General features: G+C 44.1%; 1 protein-coding gene across 1 annotated transcript in view; it reads left to right on the top strand.

The window, feature by feature from the left end:
• Positions 1-24,260, top strand: part of VPS35L (VPS35 endosomal protein sorting factor like) — a gene marked incomplete at its 5' end in the record, with an annotated part of 109,885 nt that overhangs the window by 48,302 nt on the left and 37,323 nt on the right. The window contains 3 exon segments of the mRNA XM_034783166.1: positions 1,304-1,381; positions 2,329-2,443; positions 20,336-20,475. Coding sequence (XP_034639057.1) covers positions 1,304-1,381; positions 2,329-2,443; positions 20,336-20,475 — 333 coding nt within the window.

The following is a 24,260-nucleotide window of genomic DNA, read 5'->3' as shown; positions in this document are numbered from 1 at the left end:
TGTTTGGTGGTAATAGGACAGGAAGAATTAATCCATTGCTACTAATTAGATTGGTTTATAAAGTGGGAGTTACAAACAAATTCTGATTGACTCACTTACTGAATCTTCCTAATTTACAGTTCACTATCTCCTATAGCAGCCTTGGGTGGAAATTCAACCAATTGTCTTTTTTTATTTTTGTTCTTGTTTTTATGTAACAAATAATTTTACAAAAGCACTAATACACTCAAAGTGCAGGTATGATAAATACTTCACTACTTGGAGGTTAGACCTAGGCTAAATACTGCACCTAAGGCATATCAGTATCTTGTGTAACAGCACACATTGTCCAGCCACATCGGAAGAAAGACAGGAGGCAATGGATGTGGTTTAGTTAGGCCACAATAAAAACAAAATCACTTAAAATATCTGGGAGTACATGGCAATAAATTGTATATTGCGGATCATCATAGTTTCCTAATCATTTCCATATAATCCCCAACGTGGTCCCAGCCATCCAGTTGCGGACCCTATCCCCTCTCCTCTTGTATGAGGTAAAAGGGGGCTAGAAAAGGAGGAAGGGGTCAGCTGCTCACTGTTCCAGATGTAGGAGCCCCAAACCTCCCCTTCCTCAGCTTTCTCAAGATGTTTTCTCTCTAATCCTTTTCCATACCCGTCCATAACAAGCATCTGCACTAGACATCTGCCATGAGTTTTACCTACTAAGTTGTGGCATTATAACCAAACCCCTCTCCTCAACCCTACAGGGTCCCAGACTTGCTTTGGGAAAGATGAAAAAACCCACCCCATCTCAAGTCTTGCAGTGAGGGAAAAATTCTTTCCCAGTCCCCAAGGAAAAAGGGGCAACAGCAGATCATGAAGGAAGCTGGTTCTTTCTCAGATTTCATGGGTGGGAGGGTGGTGCTGCCAGCCCGATCCAGGTAAAAGAGGGCTTCTCCTGGATTGCATGAGGTCTAAATACCCCCCTTCTCTCCCTCCCCTCTTCCAGTCAGCAGGAAGGGCAGTACCCCCTCCAGACCTGACCTAGCTGCTTCCTGCTCTTCTGTGTTCTGTCTGTCCATGTAAACTTTCCCCTTCTGCCCCATTTGCAGAGGGGAGCCTGTAAAGGGACCACAACTCCTTTCTTTCTGGCCAGCCAGGCAAGGACTCTCCAAATATAGTTGTGGTGAACACGTTATCCCTTTGGCTACTTCTGTTTCCCATATGTTTAACTTGACAGAATGGTAAGAGTTGGGTGTTTATTTGCAGACCTGGTAAATCTATTCATTTCTATTAGTGCCTTATCTTTCTTTTTTATACATAGTCTGTGAACCAACTGGCAATGGAAACGAGAAAAGTGATGAAGGGAAATCATTCCAGAAAGACAGCTGCATTTGTCAGGGTAGGTGCAAAAGTCAAATATATTTCTAGATTCTTCATCCCATGTGCACAGATGTTACGATGGGTGGAGCCTAAGGTTGTAATTTATACAGAAGAAATACATTTGTGGTTTCCATATTACTTATCAACTTACTTTCCCTTATGGGCACTGACATTTACTCACTAACAGCCAGTTGCTGCCATCCTCATTAGACAAAACTCCTGCAGAGTCCAATGAGTTTGCCTAAGTAAGGGTGATAAGATTCGGTCCCTAAATGAGGTTTTTTAAGCCCTCCTTTAAGGAAATTTCATTTTTCCAAATTGTCATTGTATGCAAGCCAATTATATAAAGGGGAGAAAAGAGCTGCTGCAAGCTAAATGACATGATAATGTGTATCATAATCAAAAAGTCAAAGTGGATACTTATATCTAAAATAATATATTCTCATAGTGCAGGTGTGTCTTTACACCAGAACTATATGATTCATATATATCAGCATGCCAGTTTTTCCCTGAAGGATCCCACCTTCTTAGAAAGTGTAGATCTTGCTGGGGAAGGATTAAGTGGATTGTGTTGACTCACAGTCAAGTGACTCATGGTACCTGGATATACGGGAAGTGGGATTGACTTTCTGGAGAGAGAGAGGATCTAGGGTGTGGGTTGATCACTCCTGAGGGAGGAACCCTAGGAGCAAGAAAGCCTTCAAAGAAGTTCTGAGCTAATCTTTATTTTATTGTTTTCGCTGTTAATAAAGGGAAACCCCAAGAATTGGGTCAGTTTGAACTTCACATACTTGGTGGGCTGTGTTTTGTAGAAGAAGGTGGGAAAGATACCTACTCATGTTATATTTTTAAGCTTTTGTTTGAGCATATACAACAGAAGTTAACAAACATAGTCCTCAAATTGCTATACCTCTGATTTAAGAAATTATTTGAGTCATGTTTTCATACATTTTCTTCTTTTCTTAGGCTTGTGTTGCCTTCTGCTTCATTACAATTCCATCGCTGACTAGTATCTTTGCACGTCTTAATTTGTACCTGAACTCTGGACAGGTTGCCCTGGCAAATCAGTGCCTTTCACAAGGTAAGACAGGTGTTTGTTTCAATTGCATAATAATCCTTTCTTGCCAGAAAACAGAATATTACTAGTTGTGGATAATATTGATTCAGTTTGAAACTGAAGTTAACTCTTTCACTCCTTATTCTTACGCACCTTGCTGTAGTCACAAAGTAAAATAATTCTAAAATGTATTTTTTCTAAATTATAGCATATTTAAAATATAGGAATTATTGTAGAAAAGAGAGATCTGCTATTCAGGTATTTATTCAACTATTCCTTATTTTAGCCTCAGCTATGATATTTTTAAATAGCATATCTTCAGAGAAAGCAGTGCTGTTTTAAATAAGGGACTTGAACTTGTGTGCAAATAATGTGCTTTAAATACATTTTTCTTGAGGAGGAGGAGGAGGAAACTTAGACCAGCTAAATGATTATGCATGGAGATTGATATTCCTGTAAAAACTGTTGGCGAAGAATTAAAGTTCTAAGTACTTCAGTCAGGTAGCCCTAATCATTGATTGTGGTGCTGCATTTTGTTGTGGTATTGGAAGATAGATGTCAAAGCACAGAAGGAATATGCATGAAGAAAATACTTTGCTAATAAAAATGTGTCACGTGTTCCAGAGAAACTAGTATTGAAACTAGAAACTCGCTCTCCTCCACCCTCGCTCAATACTCACTTTCACTGGGCTGGGGCAGGGGGTTGGGATGCGGGATGGGGTGAGGCTCCAGCTGGGAGTGCAGGTTCTGGGGTGGGGCTGGGGATGAGGGGTTTGGGATGCAGGAGGGGACTCCCGGCTGTGGTTGGGACTGAGGGGTTCGGCATGAGGGAGGGGGCTCTAGGCTGGAGCGGGGGTTGGGGTGTGGGAGAGGGTATGGGCTCCGGGCTGGGGCAGGGGGTTTGGGTGTTGGGGGGTGAGGGCTCCAGCTGGGGGTGCGGACTCTGGGGCCAGGGATGAGGGGTTTGGGGTGCAGTATGGGGCTATGAGATGGGATGGGACAGGGGGTTGGGGTGCAGGAGGGGATGCAGGGTGCAGGCTCCGGCAGGAAGTTTGGGTGTGGGAGGGGGTTCCGAGCTGGGGTAGGGGATTGGGACACGAAGGGATTCGGGGTGAGAGCTCCGGGTGGCACTGACCTCATGCAGCTCCTGGGAAGCAGAATCATGTCCCTCCGGCTCCTAGGCAGAGGGCAGCCAGGGGGGTCCGCATGCTGCTCCCATCCGCAGGCACTGCCCCCACAGCTCCCATTGGCCACAGTTCCTGGCCAATGGGAGCTGTGGAGCTGGTGCTTGGGACAGTGCCTGTGGGCGGGGGCAGAATGCGGAGCCTCCCAGCTGCCCCTCCACTTAGGAGCCAGAGGGACATGCCAGCCGCTTCCTGGGAGCTGTGCGGAGCCGGGCAAGCAGCCTGTTTGTCCCATTGGCGCTGCGGCTAATCATAGAATCATAGAATATTAGGGTTGGAAGAGACCTCAGGAGGTCATATAGTCCAATCCCCTGCTCAAAGCAGGACCAACACCAACTAAATCATCACAGCCAGGGCTTTGTCAAGCCGGGCCTTAAAAACCCCTAAGGATGGAGATTCCACCACCTCCCTAGGTAACCCATTCCAGTGCTTCACCACCCTCCTAGTGAAATAGTGTTTCCTAATATCCAAGTGTGACAGACCCAGACCAGTGGGGTACAGGAGTCTGGTAGAGGGCAAATATACTGGTCACTGGATGAGTAGTTTTCTGTTCCATGAGTGACCAGAGCAGGGGCTGCACTAGAGTAATCAGGAACCTGCTAGAACCAGTTAAGGCAGGCAGGCTAATTAGGACACCTGGAGCCAATTAAGAAGAAGCTGCTAGAATCAATTAAGGCAGGCTAATCAGGGCACCTGGGTTTTAAAAGGAACTCACTTCAGTTTGTGGTGTGAGTCTGAGGGGCTGGGAGCAACAGGCGCAAGGAGCTGAGAGTGAGAGGTTGTGCTGCTGGAGGACTGAGGAGTACAAGCGTTATCAGACACCAGGAGGAAGGTCCTGTGTGAGAATAAGGAAGGTGTTTGGAGGAGGCCATGGGGAAGTAGCCCAGGGAGTTGTAGCTGTCATGCAGCTGTTACAGGAGGCACTATAGACAGCTGCAGTCCACAGGGCCCTGGGCTGGAACCCGGAGTAGAGGGCGGGTCCGGGTTCCCCCCAAACCTCCCAATTGACCTGGACTGTAGGTTCTTCCAGAGGGGAAGGTCTCTGGGCTGTTCCCCAACCCACATGGTGAATCTCTGAGGCAAGAAAATCTGCCAATAAGCGCAGGACCCACCAAGATAGAGGAGGAACTTTGTCACACAACCTAGACCTCCCTCACTGCAACTTGAGACCACTGCTTCGTGTTCTGTCATCTGCCATCCCTGAGAACAGCCTAGCTCCTTCTTCTTTGGAACCCCCTTCAGGTAGGTGAAGGCTGCTATCAAATCCCCCCTCACTCTTCTCTTCTGCAGACTAAATAACCCCAGTTCCCTCAGCTTCTTCTCGTAAGTCATGTGCCCCAGCCCCCTAATTATTTTCGTTGCCAACTGGACTTTTAGTGGCTCGGTCAGCTGTGCTGGCCGGAGCAGCCAGGGTTCCTTTTCGACCGGGTGTTCAGGTCGAAAACCGGACGCCTGGCAACCTTAATTGACTAGTATCGAGAAATGTGAGGAATCAAAAAGTGCTCATTTGATCTGAATTATTATCAAACTAATGCCTGAACATGGTGTTCAGTCAGGGGCTCTGTTTTACTAGATTTCTTAGATAAGATGTAAAGCAGAAGTTCTGATCACTTGTGGTTTTAAAAAAAAATATCCCATGGCAAGAGTTATGAGTGTTAGCCCTGGTGTCCTGTTCCAATGAAGGGTGCAGGCACTTGTGTCTAAAATTTACACTGGTCTTGCTGGGTGCAGTGTTGTTGTAGCTGTGTCAGTCCCAGGATATTTACTCCTGGGGGAATTCTGTGTCACTGTGTGCATAATTAATGAGACATGCATATTTTTAATTTTTTGTGCAGAAGAAAGCTTCTGCTGGAAAGTTGCTGCAGTTCTGCCTTTTGCCCAACAGAGGGCACTGTGGTGCTAGAACAGATCAACAGCTCCCGGGCAACTAGGGAAGGGAAAGAGCCTGCCTTCTTCACAGGGCCTGTCAGGCCAGGTCAGGAGACAAGGGCTATGGGGAGACAGACAGCATGGGGCTGCGGGGCGGTCAGACAGGGACTCATAAGGGCTGTTGGGACAGGGTTTGAATGGGAGTGGCCACATAGGGACAGGGGGTGGCTGAGTGGGGGCACAGAAACACATGGGAACGGGGAGGGGTGCAGGGCCACATGGGGATGGGGGAAGTGGGGGTGGAAGGACACATGGGGGGTGCAGGAACACATGGAGACAGGGGCAGATGTGCCTGACTGAATGGGAGAGCTAGGGGTCAGCCAGAGTCTGCGTGGGGGAAGCTCCCTAACAATCCCTGCCTGGCCCCCAAATAAACTTGTTCCATAATTTCCCCACCCATTCCCAACAACCCTCCAAGTTCACACCCAACCGCCTTCCCAGCCATTTACTTCCCTCTCCCTCAGCTCCAACTCCTCAAAGCCTTTGCACTGCTTCTGTGGGGGGTGGGAAATATGGTTCTGTATTGTAGTTTAAATGAATTATTACTCAGAGTTCTGTATTAATGTGCCTAGTAAGGAATCTATTTGTTAAAAAACATTTCCTGAATCTTTTTTGTTGTCTGTATTTTTACAGACATACTTGCTGACAGCTATTCTGAAATAAATGACAAAAAATAATTGAAACTGGTGTGATTATATTGTGTTATTTTGACAAATAAAATATGCAGAATTTTGCAGAATTTGAAAATATTGTGCTCAGAATTTTTATTTTTTGGTGCAGAATTCACCCAGGAGTATATGATATTAGAGAGAGAACGTGGGTGAGGTATCTTTTATTGGCCCAACTTCTGGTAATGAGAGAGACAAGCTTTTGAGCTGCACACAGCTCTTCCTTGTCTTGCTAACAGTCTGTGCCAGAATGTTACTTTGCAGCCTATGTCTGACTTCCCACCTAATAACAGGCTGTTATACTGTGGGAGGAAAGGGCTGTCATGCATATTTATTTTGAAGGCCAGTAGGAGATAAGGGTGAAGTGAGGGTGTTTAAATGTCAGTAGCTAAACAAATGCAAAGCTTTAGCCTTACAGGTATATTGTAACTTTTGTAATTGAACTTGTAGGCTGACTTCAAAAAAACAAGCACAAATAAGTCATTTGCTTGTGTGACTGTTAAGGGAGGGGTCTCATATTAAAAGCTTTCAAGAAATTTCAGGTGTTAACACCAAGAAATAGTTTCAGGTGGGAAAAACTGTCCGATGAGATCATCTATTAGACTGTGAAGTAGACTTCCAGTAGAAGTGGTGGAAACCTTATTACTAGTCATTTAAAACTGCAGTAGGGAACAATCCTTCACTTGCATGGAGATAGAACGCAACATATAGCCTATCTCTGATTTCTGTGAGTCCATATATAAATGCAGGGAAGAATAACTTACATCTTGTCTTCCTGTTTCAGTTGATAATGTTGCCAAAGCTGTGCATTCACTAGCAAGTTCCAGCTGCACTCACAAACATGCTGCGTAGGAAGCTGACTAAGGCATTTAGTACAAGACCACTGTTAGATTTTTTTTTTTTTTTTTTGTCTGAACATGATGTTGCACATATAATCAGGGCAGAGGGATTTAGAGAAAAGCTGGCTGTTATATCCAAGTATGTTGTAAAAACAAAAGAGTTGCAAAGTCAGATGTGCAATTGAGTTTATGCAGCTTGTTTGTAGACAAACTATTCACAGACCCAAAAATGAAGTCATTTTTTCCCGCTAGTGTTTTATTGTTAATTCATTAGCTGTCCCCTTATTTTGTATATTCTTTGTTGTTGCTTAGTACTGGATCTTTTGTTAGAAATAAAATCTGTTCAATACCTGGTTTATCTTGTCTCTAAGGGCTATACTCTACACCAGCAGGGGCTGACTCGTTTATCTAATTGCCTTTTCCATCTCTGAATGACAGGATCCTAACTCTTCCACTTCATCTTCATGATCCATCTCCTTCTTTCTCACAGCACCCCAGCAAATGTCTAAATTTCTGATGTGAGAACTTGGACGACAGGAGATGGATCACTTGATGATTACCTGTTCTATTATTTCCCTCTGACGCACCTGGCATTGGCCACTGTTGGAAAACTAGATGGACCTTTGATCTGACCCAGTATGACTGTTCTTATGTAAATGAGTACTCTTATCATTTGACCCACATGTATATACACAGTGTAATCACTAGACTAGGGGTGGGCAAACTTTTTAGCCACATTGGAGTTGCAAAACCGTATGGAGGGCCGGGTAGGCAGGGCCGGCTCCAGGCACCAGCCAACCAAGCACGTGCTTGGGGCAGCACCTTCTAAGGGGCAGCCAATCTTGGGGTAGTAGGGCAGCGCTCCGTTTTTTTTGTTTTGTTTTGGCAGGGTGGCGCTCGGGGGGGGGAGGCTGTTTTGGCAGGGCGGCGCTCGGGTTTTGGGGTTTTTTTTGGTTCGGCAGAGCAGCGCTCGGGTTTTTTTTGTTGTTGTTGTTTCGGCGGGATGGCACTCGGTTTGTTTGTTTTCTTTGGTTTGGCGGGGTGGCGCTCAAAGGTTTTTGTTTTTGTTTCGGTGAGGCGGCACTCGGGGGGGGTGTTACGGTGGGGCGGCGCTCATTTTTTTTTTTTTTTGCTTGGGGCAGCAAAAAAGTTAGAGCCGGCCCTGCGGGTAGGGAAGGCTGTGCCTCCCCAGACTGCCTGGCCCTCACCCCCTATCCGACCCCTCCCACTTCCCGCCCCTTGACTGCCCCCCTCAGAACCTCTGACCCATCCAACCCAGTCCCACTTGCCCGACCTGAGCGGCAGGTGGAACGTGGCAAGCCCCGGGTCCCCCATCCCCGGCCGGAGCGCGGCAAGTCCCCGGTTCTGCTCCCCGGCCGGAGGTCGAGGGCTGGATATAGACATCCCGCAGGCCGCAGTTTGCCCACCCCTGCACTAGACAATTAATATGAATTCCCACACAGAACTCTTTGGTAATGTTGCAGGTACATCTCACTGTTTGAGTGCATATTACTTTTCATGACTGTTGAGATGGTAAAACCAAAAACTCCTTGAATCTAAGACCCAGAAAATGTAGAATTATAGTTCGACTACCTTAATTCTGCTCCTGTGGTGTCTTCCCTTCTTTACATACTTAGTATTGGAAATGTGTGTCGCAGACCACTTGGTTTGACACAGTGTTCCAAACAGTGTTCCAAATGAGGTTTTGCCAGTGCCTTGTATAAAGGCAATAACACTTCCCTGTCCCTACTGGAAATGCATCCTAGGGTTACATTAGCCTTTTTCACAGCTTCATCACATTGGTGCCTTATGAGCTTCTTGTGATTGACCAATACACCCAGGTCTTTCTCTTCCTCTGTCACTTCCAATTGATTTTGTAGCAAAAATTCTTGTTATTAGTCCCTAATTGCATGACTTTGCACTATTACATTTAATCTCATTTCTATTACTCCAGTTTTCAAGGTCTTCCAGATCAAATATAACCAAGCTGTATATTATCCAATTACTGTTTACCTCTATGTCCTTAACTACTTTCTCTTTCAAAATTTGTTCCAAGACCTTGCATACAATTGAGTTCAAACTAACGGGGCCGGTAGTTTCCAGGATCATTTTTTCCCCTTTCTTAAAAATAGCTACTATATTTAGGCAATTCTCTAGTCATAGGGTATGACCCCCGAGTTTACGGATTCATTAAAAATCCCTGTTATCGGGCTTGCAATTTCATGTGCCAGTTCCTTTAATATTCTTGGATGGAGATTTTCCAGGCCTCCTGATTTGGTCCCATTAAGCTGTTTGAGTTTGACTTCCACCTAGGTTGTGGTAATTTCTACTTCCCTATTGTTGATTCTATTCGCTCCCCTGCCACTATCTCTAAGCTCCTCATTATTTTTATTAATAACTGAGGCAAAGTATTCATTTAGATTTTGGGCCATTCCTAGATTATCTTTAATCTCCACCTCATTCTCAGTGCTTAGTGGTTTCACTTCTTCTTTCCTTGTTTTCTTTTTATTTATATGATTATAGAACCTTTTACTGTTGGTTTTAATTTCTTTGCAATGTCCGACTCTGCTTGGCTTTTGGCAGCTCTCACTTTTTCCCTACACTTTCTGACCTCCAAGAGGTAGCTTTCCTTACTGATTCTTTCCATCTTCCATTACTTTTAGGCTTTATGCTTTCTCAGTATGCTATTTCAGCCAGCTACTTTGTCTCTTAAAGCCAGATAATGCTTCCCGTGAAGTAAATTTTGGTGATGCTGATTGCAACAGGGGCAGGATTGGAGCAGGATATGTATATCTCAAGAGAAAGCATAGCAAGCTCAAATATATACACAACTAGTACTGATTGATGCATAGCAACAAATTTAAAGCTAGTTCCTTAATTGAATCAATGCCAGATTGATGCTGATTCACTCAAATAACTGACACTGCATGGAATACTGTATGTGTTAATAAAATACACTTAGTGGTAACTCTGAGCTCAGAGTGAAAGCTTGCAGCATTGTATGTCTGCAATTTCGCTCTTGCTGATTTGGTTTGGCTTGACATAAAGTTGGAGGGGGAGACATAGCTCTAGGATAACATGTTATTGATCTGATAGACCACATGTGGATGCTACAGATGCAGGCATTTTAAAGACTCCATGTGTTTTTCTGAATGTCTCTGCATGAAAATGGAATTTAGCTGTTACCTGATTGTACAATTAAATGCAAGTGCCAATCAAATTGATAGTTGCTGGATTTATTTTTATCAGCCGCTGGAAAGCATCTGATTTCTGTAAACTGTGAATTATCGTGTATACTCGTTCATAAGCCAAATATGTTTGGTAAAAAAGTGACACATCAAAGAGTGGGGGTTGGCTTATAAATGGGTTTACACCAAAATTTGATGATTTTAAACTTTATGGAATCATTGAATTGAATATCTAATACATTGTCGTTTTGTTTACTTGGAGCGTCTGAAGGCATGGAGCCCCTCAGCTCCCTGTGGCCGCAGCTCACCGTTCCCAGCCAATGGACTCCCATTGGCTGGGAATGGTGAACTGTGGCCACAGGGAGCTGAGGGGCTCCATGCCTGCAGATGCTCCAGGTAAACAAAACGCCCCGACCCGCCAGCGGGGTCGACTTATGAAAGGGTCGTACAGTTTTTTGCTATTTTTACCTAACCATCTTGGGGCGTCAGCTTATAAATGAACGGGCTAATGAATGAGTATATATGGTAATATGAAATTTTTACTCCTCTCTCCAAATTAACTTAACCTTCTTTTTGATAGTCTCCTTCAGTACTCCTGGCCACACTTCACTGCTTAGCTAAGTTATTCAGAACTGGCAAGTTGAACTTACTTTGCCTATGAAGGTGCAGTTTGCAGCTGCCTTCATCCTCAGTGTTGAGATGCAGAACCAAGAAGTCTACTGATCCCAGCGTGAAATTACTCCACTTTGATCTGTGTAACTGCTGCTTGCATCAAGATAGAGCAGGAGTGGGCAAACTTTTGGGCCCGAGGGCCACACTGGGGAATAGAAATTGTATGGTGAGCCATGAATGCCCACAAAATTGGGGTTCGGGTGTGAGATGGGGTGCAGGCTCTGGGGTAGGGCTGGGGATGAGGAGCTTGGCGTATAGGAGGGGGCTCTGGGCTGGGATTGAGGGGTTTGGAGAGCGGGAGGGAGATCAGGGCTGCGGCAGGGGGTCGGGGCATGAGGAGAGGCTAAGGGGGTGCAGGCTCCGAGTGGCGCCTACCTCAAATGGCTCCCGGAAGCAGTGGCATGTCCCTTCTCTGGCTCCTACACGGAGGCATGACCAGGCAGCTCTCATTGGAGCCGGAGCGGGGCCATGCTATGACTTCCAGGAGCCACATGGTGTGGCCCTAGCTGGAGTGGGGCTGAGCCACGTGGTGCGGCTTGCGGGCCGGCTTAAAATGACCTGTGGGCCGTAGTCTGCCCACCCCTGAGATAGAGCATTGCCTGCTGGGACTTGAAGTCTCCTGATAAGCCAATGCCTCACTAATGAAGGCGAGTAAGGGCTGCATTGTTGAACTCCATCTGCATTTGACATGCCTGCAGCTTCGTCAACCGTGTGTGATCACCCATGTGGTCATTTCTTGGCATATTTACACTGAGCTGTAATGGTTATTTTTGAAAATATATGGCCTGCTTGTCCTTTGATTACACTGCTCGGTGTTGTCCAGGAGAATGCTAATGGGCCAAATTGGCGCAAAGAATTCTTGTGGCCAAGTTATAAAAGGCAGTTTTCAGAAACTAATTCAGTAAATACCGTGTGGGTGTTTAGATTTTTATTCAGAATTTTTTGTACATTGGATTCAGAGCAGTGGCGAATCTGGAGTGATGAAATTCCCTGGGTGCCTTGGAGAATGGAAGTAAGAGGTGCTTGAGAGTCGTTAAATCTTAATGTGTGTTGGAATTTAGTTTACTTTCCACCAAATGTGCTGCAGTTACTGTTATGCAGAGGAAGTGCTGCAGACAGTGTTTCTACTGCAGACTGCACATGGAGACGACTAGACAATCATGCAGTCTGTAAGCAAATAGGCATTATCACTACCATTGCAATGTCCATTAATGCTTCACTTGTGGGCCTTTTTCTGCATTGATAGAGGCAGCTAAAGTTATTGGGGTGGGCTGGGCAAAGGCCACTGTTTCTGTGCTTAGAAGTATCTGCCTCCATAGTAGCAATGCGAGGCAGCCTCTGAGCGCCAGTGTTTATCAATAGCTATTTCTTTCAGGAAATTCCAGCATTTCTTCTCTCAGCTCTTTACCTTCCTATTGAGCCTTCCTTATGCCTTTACTTCTCCTGCTCTCCTCCTGCTTCCTGCAGCACGGAGATCTGGAGCCAAAGTCTAGAAGGTGCTGTTTAGCAAGTGGCAATATGGTGAAAAAAGAAGACTCCCACCAGTACAACAGTTGACTGTTAGCCTTCTAACATCCACTGAAGCCCTCAAGGTGAAGGTTTTCCGGTTTCAGGACCTGACATGGATCTTCTTGAGTTGATGAGAAAGAGATCTGTGGATTAGCCAATTTCCCTCCAAAGCTCACAAAGGCCTGAGCTCAGAAAGTTATATCTCTTGCTGACCGAGGCCCCGGGAACACAACAGTCTGTGTGGAAGGAGAAGCACAAGAAGCCAGCCAAACAGGGTCTGGCTGAGCACACCATCCATTCTATTTAGGAGCTTATAATCCTCCCAACCTTCTTTGGCCTGTGCAATCTACCAAGTATGTAGATAGTACCCCAATGTCCCCCTGGAGGGTACTCAAATGGAATAGGTACTTTAATTAAACTCTGCACCAAGAAGATCATCTAAATACCTATAATACGTTTACTGTGGAGCCTCTGGATGTCACTTTAGTAAGCAGATACTGACTCGGGGGGCTGTACATACCCCAGTTACCGTAACTGACTGACTGACACACACTTCTCCATAGTGGCACATTGCCAAAACTGAATAACGAATCCTTATCAGACATGCTGCTTGTCATGGGTAGTGCTTTGGACCAAACTGAGATTAAAATGCACACTCCATTATGTCACTTTTCCGGGGTTTAAAATTCTGGGTAAGATTTTAATTACACAGTCTCCTCCTCTCCCCCATGGAGATGATGCTGTAGCCACCTGAAAAATGGACAGCATGATTCTTAACCGTAGGTCTCTTACCATTCAGTGAGTGGGTGATGATGAAACAACTTTCAGACAGTATAGGGCTGAGTGACATTTTTATCCCTAAAGCTGCTAAATCCTTGTTTAGCTTTAGGCATAATCTGTGTGAATTGAGCAATCCAACCAATTCAAGCTGTTATGTATGACTAATTTCACTACGGGATTGAGAAAAGTGGAAATTGTATGTGGTTGTGGGGAGGTCTTCCAATTTTACTCAAAGTTCTTAATTTTGTTAGGCACATCTAAATCAAGAGTTCAAAAGTGCATATTGCCAAGGTTGATCTAAAAGGTCTGGTTTTCTGCAGTTTAAATTGAGATGGAAGCATTAAAAAGCAGTTTCCCTAGTGAACTGCAAAGTTTTCAAGCTCACCGCAGTTCAGATAAATGGAGGCTGTGAAGTGCCCTAAACTGATAACATTTTTTTCCTTAGAGAAAGTTGCTTCTGCATCAATATTTTATAGCCTAGCCAAGCCAAGCAGTAAATGTGCCCAGGTGTAAAACTGTTTTAATTATAAGTAGCTTTGTTAAAAACACTTTATGGCCTGAAGTATTTTTCCCCTGTAGCATTAAAATAGGATTCTTATTAAGAGTAATAATTAATTAGCACTTACAGCTTTTGGATCTTCCACGGCATTTGGAGATGTGGGATGAATATGTATTCTCCCCAATTCCCATATGAAGAAGCTGAAGCAGAGAGTTTGGGGGCGTAAGGCCATCAGGGAAGTTAGTTAGGATTAAAACTTGGAGCTCCCTGTCCTTTGATTCCTCTCTTCTCTTTCTAAGCACTGTTGTCCCAATAGGGTGACAAAGCATGTGTGACAGAATCTGAACGAAGAGGATTACTGATAAACAAGGTTTAGAATATGACTCTCTACTTGGAGAAAAATTACTGTTGTGATGGTGGTGGAGTATTACCATTAACTGAAGTCTCTAGAGGTGGATATTCCTCCTGATCATTGGACTTTTTTCCTGTACTTTCAAGGATCACAGTTAGTGGTTTTTCAGTACCTCTTGGGCAATGGCGCTTTTTCTCTCTCTTTGCCTGTGCCTTTATAAGTATGCTGAAGCTGGTATTTCTGCTCCACTGTATGGCACGACCAGTTTAGAGACTATGCAACATCCAGCTAGTCAGGCTGAATCCTGTAGTGACTTTCAACTAATTATAAAGGTTTAAAAATCTGGCAACCTGGAAATGGCCTGTATTGTTCTTGGTAGGAGTAAGTTCCAGAATCTTCCTCATGATTCAGTGCATCTTCCCCTTACACCTCTCTGAGCTTTTTGTTTTGTAGTTTCAAGTCCTTGTTAGAAACCCAGATTTATAATCAAATTCCTTGTATAAGTAGCATCGAAACAGGCTTCATCCACATGATTACATTTTTACCTAAATATAATTCCCATTATATGTTCCAGTTTACCAAATATTCAGTTTTTCCATCCTCCACCCTGTCATTTCAAAGAGCTCTTTGTAATTCTTAGACACAAAACTACATTAAGATGAAGTTAAGGAGCAGTGTGTGAAAGAGTAACGTAAAGGTAAAACACATTACAGAGGTGTAATGTTCAGGGAGGTTACAAAACCTTCCTGGTGTCCTCAGCTGTGTTAAAGGAGCTTAACTTCCCTCATACTTAAAGCGTATGATAGTCAGATGTGCCAATATGTTGATGCAAGAGCATGTGAGGTTGCTGTTAAACTTTTACATTAGAGCAGAAGGTTGATAAAGCTGAGGAATGTATTGCTTTTCAATATCCATTGGAGATGAAAGCAAAAGCCTTTAAGGTGTTGGAGTGTGTTATTGACAGTGTTGTAGGAAAAATTAAGGTGGCAAAAATGCAGGAGTCTTTTAACTACTGATTCCCCTGCTTTTATGATTTTGTGTGGATGCCTGTGTGTCCTGATGCAATCTTAATGATCACTAAATATAGTTTATATTTGTTAATATATCACTAGATAGGCAAACCTCATACTCTCACTCTCTCCTTGGATGTGTCTTTTGAGTTGTGAATTATTTTCTCATCTCTAGTGGCCTCAATTCTCCTACTGTTTTTGGCCAGCCTGAGATTTTATATCCAGGCAATTTAAGAAATAGAATTGAAAATTGGATGGAAACTCAGACTGTCACAATTACTTTACACACCCTTACAAATTACAAGCTTTTTTACCATCGCACTGATATTGTTAAAAGAAAACATCCACAAAGGAATTTCGCTTGCTTTTCTGTAGTGAAATATTGTCAAAAGTATTCAATCTTAGAGCAGGCCATTAGTTCTTTTCAGCCTGAAGGTCGCCACATATGTGCAGGGGAAGGATTTATAGATTGTGGTCAACTGGAATGAAGGAGCTGCTGTGGAAGGATACATTCAGTGAAGCATGAAATACGTTGTGTTCGGTGCAGTGCACAAGATATTAACTACAGCCTAGGAAGACTTCATCATGATGATTTGTTGCAATGAGAACTCAGTGCTGTACCCTCATCCACCCTTACAGTGGCTCACTTTAGGAGCAGAATTAAACACTTGGTCATGTGAGAAACTTTTTCAAACAGAAGGAGCTTCTGCATATTTTTATTAACAGGGTTGGAGCAAACAGGATCAGAATAGAAGCTAAGAAACTGATCTTGCATGGAACAGAGCGGTTTGGAGCCAGGGCCAGCTCTGGCTTTTTTTGCCGCCCTAGGCAAAAAAGCCACCCGCCGCCCCCCCCCCCCAATCCCAAGGGGGCAGGGGAGGGCGCCGAGCCCGGCTGTGGGCCCGCAATCCCCGACAGGCCAGAGCGCCAGGAGGAGGGCGGAGAGCCTGGCCGGGGCTCTCCGCTCTCCCCGGCGGCCAGAGCGCCGGGGGGAGGGCGAAGAGCCCCTGGCGGCCAGAGCGCCGGGGGGAGGGCGAAGAGCCCCTGGCGGCCAGAGCGCCGGGGGGGAGGGCGGCGAGCCCGCTGCGGCTCCGCTCTCCCCGGCGGCCGGAGCGCCGCGGGGACGGCGGCGAGCCCAGTCGCGACCCCACTCTCGGGCCGGAGCGCCCCGCCGCGTCGCCCCCCTTCAGGCGCCGCCCCAAGCACATGCTTGGTGGGCTGGTGCCTGGAGCCGGCCCTGTATGGAGCCCATTTCCTCTAAACTGGAGCGCACATTCTTCTCATTGTGCCTTCCTGCACATCTGTCATAAACCAGAGGGGTTGGTGCATCCCTTAAGCCAGTAGTTTTCAAACTGCGGGTTGTGACCCAGTACTGGTTCGCGGAATGTAAGGCACTGGGTCCCAGCGGCTCTGGTCAGCACCACCAACCAGGCCATTAGAAGTCCTGTCAGCGGTGCTGCCCAGCTAACGCAGGCTACTTCCTACCTGTTCTGACACGGTGCTGTGCCCCGGAAGTGGCCAGCAGCAGGTCCAGCTCCTAGGCAGGGGGCCCACGAGGCTTTGCGTGCTGCCCCGGCCCTGAACCCTCCCTCCCCCCCTCCGAACCCGGAGTCCCTCCTGAACGCCAAACCCCTCATCTCCAGCCCCACCCAAAAGCCTGCACCCCCAGCCCAGAGCCCCTAAACCCCTCATCTCCGGCCCCACCCCAGAACCCACACCCCCAACCCAGAGCCCTGACCCCCTCCTGGACCCCAAACCCCTGCCCCAGCCCAGAGCCCCCTCCCACACCCTGAACCCCTCATTCCTGGCTCCACCCTGCAGCCCTCACCGCCACACCCTAATCCTCTGCCTGAGCCCTGAGCCCCTCCCACACCCCAAACCCCTCATCTCCAGCTCCATTGGGTCATAGGCATCAACAATTTTCTTCAACTGGGTTGCCAGAAAAAAAGTTTGAAAACCACTACCTTAAACTGTACTTTGAAGCAATTGCATAATAAGATGCTTTATAAATTAGCAGTAAAGATGAGGCTTGTCTGATTATATAGCTTCATAATTATGGTAATTTATATCCAAATATACATATTGACACTTATTTCATGCTTAAGAGAATAATTAGCATTTCCATGATATCATATATTGTTTACCCTAATCTTACTCCAAACTGAACACTCAAGGAGTGTTCCTTTCTTAAAACTCATATAGTTTAACTATCTCTTGATAAAGGGAAAAAAAGGCAGAGTAGTTTTGAGAACAATTGATTTTCTGAAGACTTTTATTTTTTTCCTGCAATAATGGGAATATTCTGTGTCTCAACTGATTTGATTTCTAAATTGCACCTTCTTAAGATGTTCTAGAGTCGGGACAATGGTTTAATTCCGCTCCCTGTAAAGCATATTTGCCTTGGATAAGTGTAAACTTAGTGTTCAAGTTAAACAACCATTTTATTGTTCGTAATATGGACAGACCAGTTTAGGAACAGATGGTCACAAATGATGCCCTCTCACCTGTCTCTGTGCTGAGGCTGAGAGCAGCAGAAATAAAATATTGTACAAGTCTCTTTTAAAATAGGGATATGATGGAAGGGCTGAATGTAGTTGGAGCTTTGTGGCTGGGAGATGGGAAATGGAGGAAACTGATTGCCTCCCCTCCCACCCACCCTTCTCATTTCTCCTCCCCCAACAAAAACCAAACAAATAACCCAAACTGTTTGAGCACTTCCCTAAAAATGTTGAGCCAGTAATGAACATAAGATTTTTAAACATGGCCAAGCAAATTGCACAAGAAAAAAGAAAGCCAACTCTATATTCTGTATTAATCACATAGTTCAGCCCTTCCATAGCTGTTTTCTATTTTTAGAAACATTGTCCTATCATTTTTGTCTTTAAACAAAGACCATTCGTTCTGCAAAGAAGAACTCGGGTGGGACAGGGATTAAATAGCATATTGTCACTCTAAGGAATATCTTTCTGAGACTGGAGATGGGCTTCCTGTCCTTACCAGACACTCAAGTAAGACAATCAGTATCAAAAGAGTTACCTAGGAAACTTAACCAGGAGATAGTTGCTTGTTATGGCCATTCTATAGGGAGAAGGCTCTTATACTCTGAAATAGTAGAACATTGAGTGTAAATCCACTCAGACTGCAGCTATCCAGGGTCAGAGTGGTGAGGTGTGTATTTTGGTGCTAGTACAAAATATTGTTTGGGAAGATTTGCTCCCAGACCATTTTTTCTTCCTAAAAGAAAGGAGAGAGTAAACCAAGCAGACTTGGTCTGCAAGATTTCTATTTTATTTGTTGGGGTTAGAGAAATACTACACAGATTCTGACTACACCATTTGATTATATGGTAATGTGGGGCATGTGCATTTTTTTAGGGACAGGACAACTACGGAAATGAGCAATTCATCTGTTTGTTCTAGAATGAACATCTGCTCCTGCTTTCTCTCTCTTTCAATAACATTCTGAGAGAGATTACTTATCTCCCATTGGGCCAACTGTGTGAATTAATATATCTTCAAAACAAATAAAAACATCCCCTTGAAATAGATATGCAAGCTAAAAAGGAAGTATGTGGTCTGAACAATGAAAAGGTTGGAAGGTCACACAAGTGTATGCTGGAAGGAAACGAGTCATAAGAACAAAATTTTTTCTAAAGCAAATGTTTCACTGGTATTCCTCACAAACTTAGTTTTGATATCATGTGGTTCTATATTTAGCAAATTTGCTTGGAGCCTCGTGTCCAAGTTAATTTTTCTGCAGCAAGTTTCTATCCTGGAAACGACAATACATGATATCAGTGACATCTCTGGGTTATGAAATTTTTCCATCCTTTCTCCCTGAGTATCCGCTCTTCTCCTTCTCTAGGAATCAATAGACCTGGTTTCGGATTCTCACTCTGCTGTTGATTGTCTTTCTGGCCTAGAATAAGTCACTATGTCTCAGGTTTTTAAAGATATTTAGGAATTGCTGTGCACAGCATTGCAATGCCTAACAGATTTAGAAGCCTAAATCTCATTTTCAGAAGGGATTTAGGCACTTAGAAGCCACAGTTTCCCCATCTATAAAATTGAGACGTGGATAGCACCAATTTCAAAAAGTGCTTTGAGGTCCTTGGATAATTGACTTCAATGGGACTTAAACATGGGGGCTTAACTACTTTGGGCCAAAAAGATGGTGTGAGGTCATTACTGTTTGGTAGAACACCCCAGCAAACACTGTTACAAAAGAACTTCAGGGTGGAAGTTAGGAATACTGTCTTGTCAGTACTTTTTAGAAACGTAATTGAAGAGTAGACATTCTAGTTGATTTTGTTTGGGGTTACAGTGCAATTTATTCCTAGCTGTGCTTTACTATACCATTAATGGGTCCATCTTCAAACTTGTGGAAACAAACAGAAGAAAATCTAAAGCGTTCCTGTAGTATGATTGTTCAGAGGAGTCTCAGATCTTGGTAGTTGGCAGCACCTCTAGTATTACTTTTCCTTTCATAATCCTGTTTTAATTAAAGAATGTAAACATTTAAGCATATTATAACAACTGCATTTACCACCTCTGATTTTCATTGGCCTCTATAAATCACAGAAGTTAGAGATAGAAAGAACTTCTTATTAGATCATTCATTCCACTTATCTCCGGGCTAAAACAGCATTGAATATAAAGGAAGGCTGAAAATATTTATAAATTATGTACTGTATTATGGCTGGATTTGAACTGGAGAATCTATCCTTTTTAATCCGGCACTCTGCTAGTTTAGGTAAAGTGGAAACTAAGGATAACATTTAAAAGCCTCTTAGGCTCTTTTGGAAAATCACTTGGGTGTTTTTGAAAATTTTACTTAAGAGCAACTGAGACATTTAATTACATATAGTGTTGTTGTAGCCATGTTGGTCCCAGGGTATTAGAGAGACAAGGTGAGTGAAGTAATATCTTTTATTGGACCAGCTTCTGTTTGTGTGTGAGAGAGAGAGAGAAGCTTTCGAGCTACACAGAGCTCTTCCTCAGGACTGGGAAAGGTATCCAAAGGAAGAGGCCCTCAGGAAGAGCTCCATGTAGCTCGAAAGCTTGTCGATCTCCCCAGTAGAAGGATTTTACTTCACTCCCTTTGTGACATTTAATTATAATGAACAATTATAATTGTTTTTGTAGTTTTTGTGGATACAAACTAACACGGCTACCCCTTTGATACTTAATTATAACAGATACTCTAAACAGTCTTTAGATCACAGGCATGTTTGTAAATTCAACTGCTATGGTGATATTGTAACTATTTTAATGTTGTTTTTTGTAGCTGATGCTTTTTTCAAAGCTGCAGTGAGCCTTGTTCCTGAAGTGCCAAAGATGATCAATATAGATGGGAAGATGCGGCCCTCTGAACCATTCCTCCTGGAATTCTTCTGTAATTTCTTTTCCACTTTATTAATTGTGCCTGTAAGTAACTTTAGCGTGAATTGAAGTGTGGAGCATTTAATCCCGAACGCTTAAGGTGGCTATTGATATTTTAGCTTGTCTGCTTATAGACAAGACCTTGTTTTAAATTGAGTATTTCTTACATGTTTTATTATAAACACTGTGTCCATTATTTATTTTTAAATTAAGATAAAAAATACTTCTGTTTTTATATATCAAAGCACATGAACGGTAGTTGAAACACAGTGTCCAAAGTTACTTGAGCACAGTCAGCGTAAAACCCTAATCCTGTAGTTTTCATCGTAACGCACCCCATTCTTCAAAAGGCAAAAACCTGTGAACAGACTCTGACTCAATCAGATTGACAGTGGAAGTGAATTTGGGTCAGAGACTAATGAAACTGTCCTGCCAGAAACTCCCAGACATTCAGATCTGGGGACAGCTAGCTTGAATGCCCAGCTGATCTTAACTGAGAGAGGAGAGGTTTTTCAGATAGTTAGAATCCAGAGTGTGTAAGTGTGTGCAGATCACTATCACCCCCTTGAATTGTATCTGGAATTGAACAATGAGCCACTGGAGTCTTTGGTGCGCTGGTAAAATATGCTCTCTGCTGATAAAGGTGCTAAGCAGGTGCACTGCTGCGTTCTGTGCCTGTCGTTTGAGTAGACTTCAAAGGTGGGTGGTGTGACGGGTTGAATCACAGAAACCCTCTTGGTGTTGCCAACTGATGTGCCAAGTCTACTACTGCCCCTGCTTTCCTGCCCTGCCAGTCTGGGATTTCAGTGCCCTGCCTGGTTTGAGCCAGACCCGCTAGCCTGCTGCAAACCCAGACCCAGGGTCTGAACCACGTCACCTAACAGCTGTAGGCTTACCTGAAAACAGCTTACAGAAGTGTTTTTGTTTCTAACACTTAGATGCCCAATTTCCAATGGGGTCTAAAATCCAAATACATTCGTTTTACCCTGTATAAAGCTTATATTGTTTGCCCTCTATAACACTGATAGAGAGAGATGCACAGCTGTTTGCCCCCTCTCCCCCAGTATTAATACATACTCTGGGTTAATTCATAAGTAAAAAGTGATTTTATTAAATACAGAAAGTAGGATTTAAGTGATTTCAAGTAACAGACAGAACAAAGTGAATTACCAAGTAAAATAAAATAAAACATGCAAGTCTATGTTTAATCAAACTGAATACAGATAGAATCCTCACCAGTTCCAGAATGCTTCCTTTTACAACTAATTTTTCTTTAGTCTGGGTTCAGCAATCACTTACACCCCTTGCAGTTACTGTTCTTTGTTTCAGTTTTTTCTGCCACGTGGGGGGGGGGAGAGGCTTTTTTTTTTTTTTTTTTTTTTTTTTTAGCCAGCTAAAGACCAAATGGAGGGTCTCCCAGGGGTTTAAATAGACTTTCTCTTGTGGGTGAAGACCCTCTTCTCTCCCCTTTGCAAAGTCCAGCTACAAAATGGAGTTCTGGAGTTACCTGGGCAAGTCACATGTCCATGCATGACTCATAGTTTTTACAGGCAGAAGCCATTGCCCACATGGTATGTTGAATGTTTTCATAGTTTTAGATACAAGAGTGATACATTTATAGAAATAGTTTGAACACACTCAGTAGATTACAAGCTTTGTAATGATACCTTACAGGAGACCTTTTGCATGAAGCATATTCCAGTTATGTTATATATATTCATAAGCATATTTTCATAAAGCCTTATGGGGGGCACCGACCATCACAGGTGGGTACAGTGCTCTAATCGGGAAGTGACACAGCCATGGATAATGGAGTCATGGCCCACGTCTGAATCAGTATAATCAGAGAAAAATAGCTGTGAACCGCCTACCTAGAGCAAGTACATAAGGAGGGGGCGGCAGGAGGTACTTCATGCCGCATGAGCCACTTGAAACTCTAGAAACAAGGAAGGATTCAGAAGTACCCCTAGATGGTGAACTTCTTTGGGACAGGTATGTGCACTTCATCAATACGAGGGAGGGGTCAGATACTAACCTTGCCATGTTCTCTGGTTGTTTCTCCCAGCTGGCTGAAACAATCTTTATCTGGACTGAGTCTCAACCTACTCAGCATCATCCAGGCAGGAACTTGGGAAAATATGGACAATATACTCTCTCTTGATTCAGTGTCAAGGATGCATTAAGCTGAGTGTCATCTGCATATAGATGGTACTGCCTCCCAAACTACATTTCTCTCAACCCCCGATGGTGTACTGAGCAGGAGGAATGAGAATAGAGCACTGCTGCATCCTGCGTTAAAAGAGCCCATTGTGTGGATAAGCAATTGCCCAGTACCACTCTCTTCAATCTCTCTAAAAGGAAGACTTGGGGCCAGTTTAACCATTAAAGATCTTCATTACTCATGGATACAGTACCCATGTGTTTGATTTATGCCAGCTATGAAGAATGAGGAACCAGAACCTCCGTGAGTGAACTGATCCTGAACTGATAGGGTGTCAGTCCAGTCTGAATTTCCACCTTTGTTAGACGGTCCTGGCTTTACTCATGAAGCTGGAGTGGGGGAAGATGGACATGAAAGGTTTTGCCTGTAGAAAGGCTGTTACAGTTATTGGTGGTGCTACAGAGAAGTATATTGACTCTTTGAGTTTAGATGTCCTTCATGGGTTCAAAACAGAATATCCATCACACTTGAAAGGTCTCTGAAGAGAATCCTCAGTGCTCTCCTAGTGCATGTTTCCACACAGTACTGGCATGGCACTTTTTCTCAGCCTAAGGGATTTACAGAACATTCCTTATTAAGCAATAAAAGGACTTGAGGTATTGCGAACATCAGTGAGTATAAATAAATAAGTAAAAAGGGACCTTCTATAGCACAGTTAGAAATATGAGCAGAAAATAAAATGAGATTCAATTTGGGGAAACTGCAAACTAATACGGTATATATGCATATTAGATTTTTTCCCCAGTGCACAGTAGAAAGGGGAAACTTGGAAAGCAGTAATAATACCTAATTTTGTCCATCCTGTTGGTTAAGCATCTGTATTACAGAACCCTCACACTTAATTTAACAGACAGTGGGTAGGATTTATGTAGATGACTGTCTCCAGATTAATTTCATTCTGTTTTACATCCACCATTTTAAAGGCTAGTCAGCTGCTTAATAGTTGACATTATGGATGAATCATTGAGTCTGTGCCATTAATTCCTTGGCACTGGTAGTTCAGTGGTCCTGATGCTAAAAGCTGATGAATTTTGCCTCAAAAACTCTTGCCTCCTGGTGCCAAGAGGTTAGTGAAAAATAAGTGTGTATATATTAAGTCATTCATGATTCAGGAATTAAGCAAATTTTTAACATACATGAGTTTGTAAACTCATGAAGGTGTCATATTAACCATGTGGCTTCAGCTATTCAGGATTACGTAATGAAAACAGGATTCACTTTTTAACTTTAAATCTGTTGATGTGTGGATTGCAAAGGGAGGCTTTCATACTGTAGCAGGTTGGAAATTGTCTACATGTGCTTGGGGTGGCAGCTTGTAGGAGACGGCATTCCGCCCAATCCTAGGGCGGCACGGCCGCTTTTTTTTTTTTGTGTGGTGTTTCGCTCCGGCCGCCCTGTAGGGGGTGGCAGCGCAGAGGACGGGAGCGCCCTGCAGCAAGCCCGGCAGGGCAGTCCCCGTCCTTCCCTCCCAGCCAACCGGAGCAGCGCAGAGCCCTCCCGGCAGGCGGTGGGGCCGTGTGGCAGCTCCCCGCTGAAGCCCTGGCCGCCCCCCTTCTCTCTCTCTCCCCCCCCGCTCCCTCCCTTCCCCCCCCCCCGCTAGCCGGGGCAC

This window comes from Trachemys scripta, chromosome 10 (assembly GCF_013100865.1).
Source record: "Trachemys scripta elegans isolate TJP31775 chromosome 10, CAS_Tse_1.0, whole genome shotgun sequence".
Lineage (NCBI taxonomy): Eukaryota > Metazoa > Chordata > Testudines > Emydidae > Trachemys > Trachemys scripta.
This window is presented reverse-complemented; position numbering and strand designations above follow the sequence as displayed.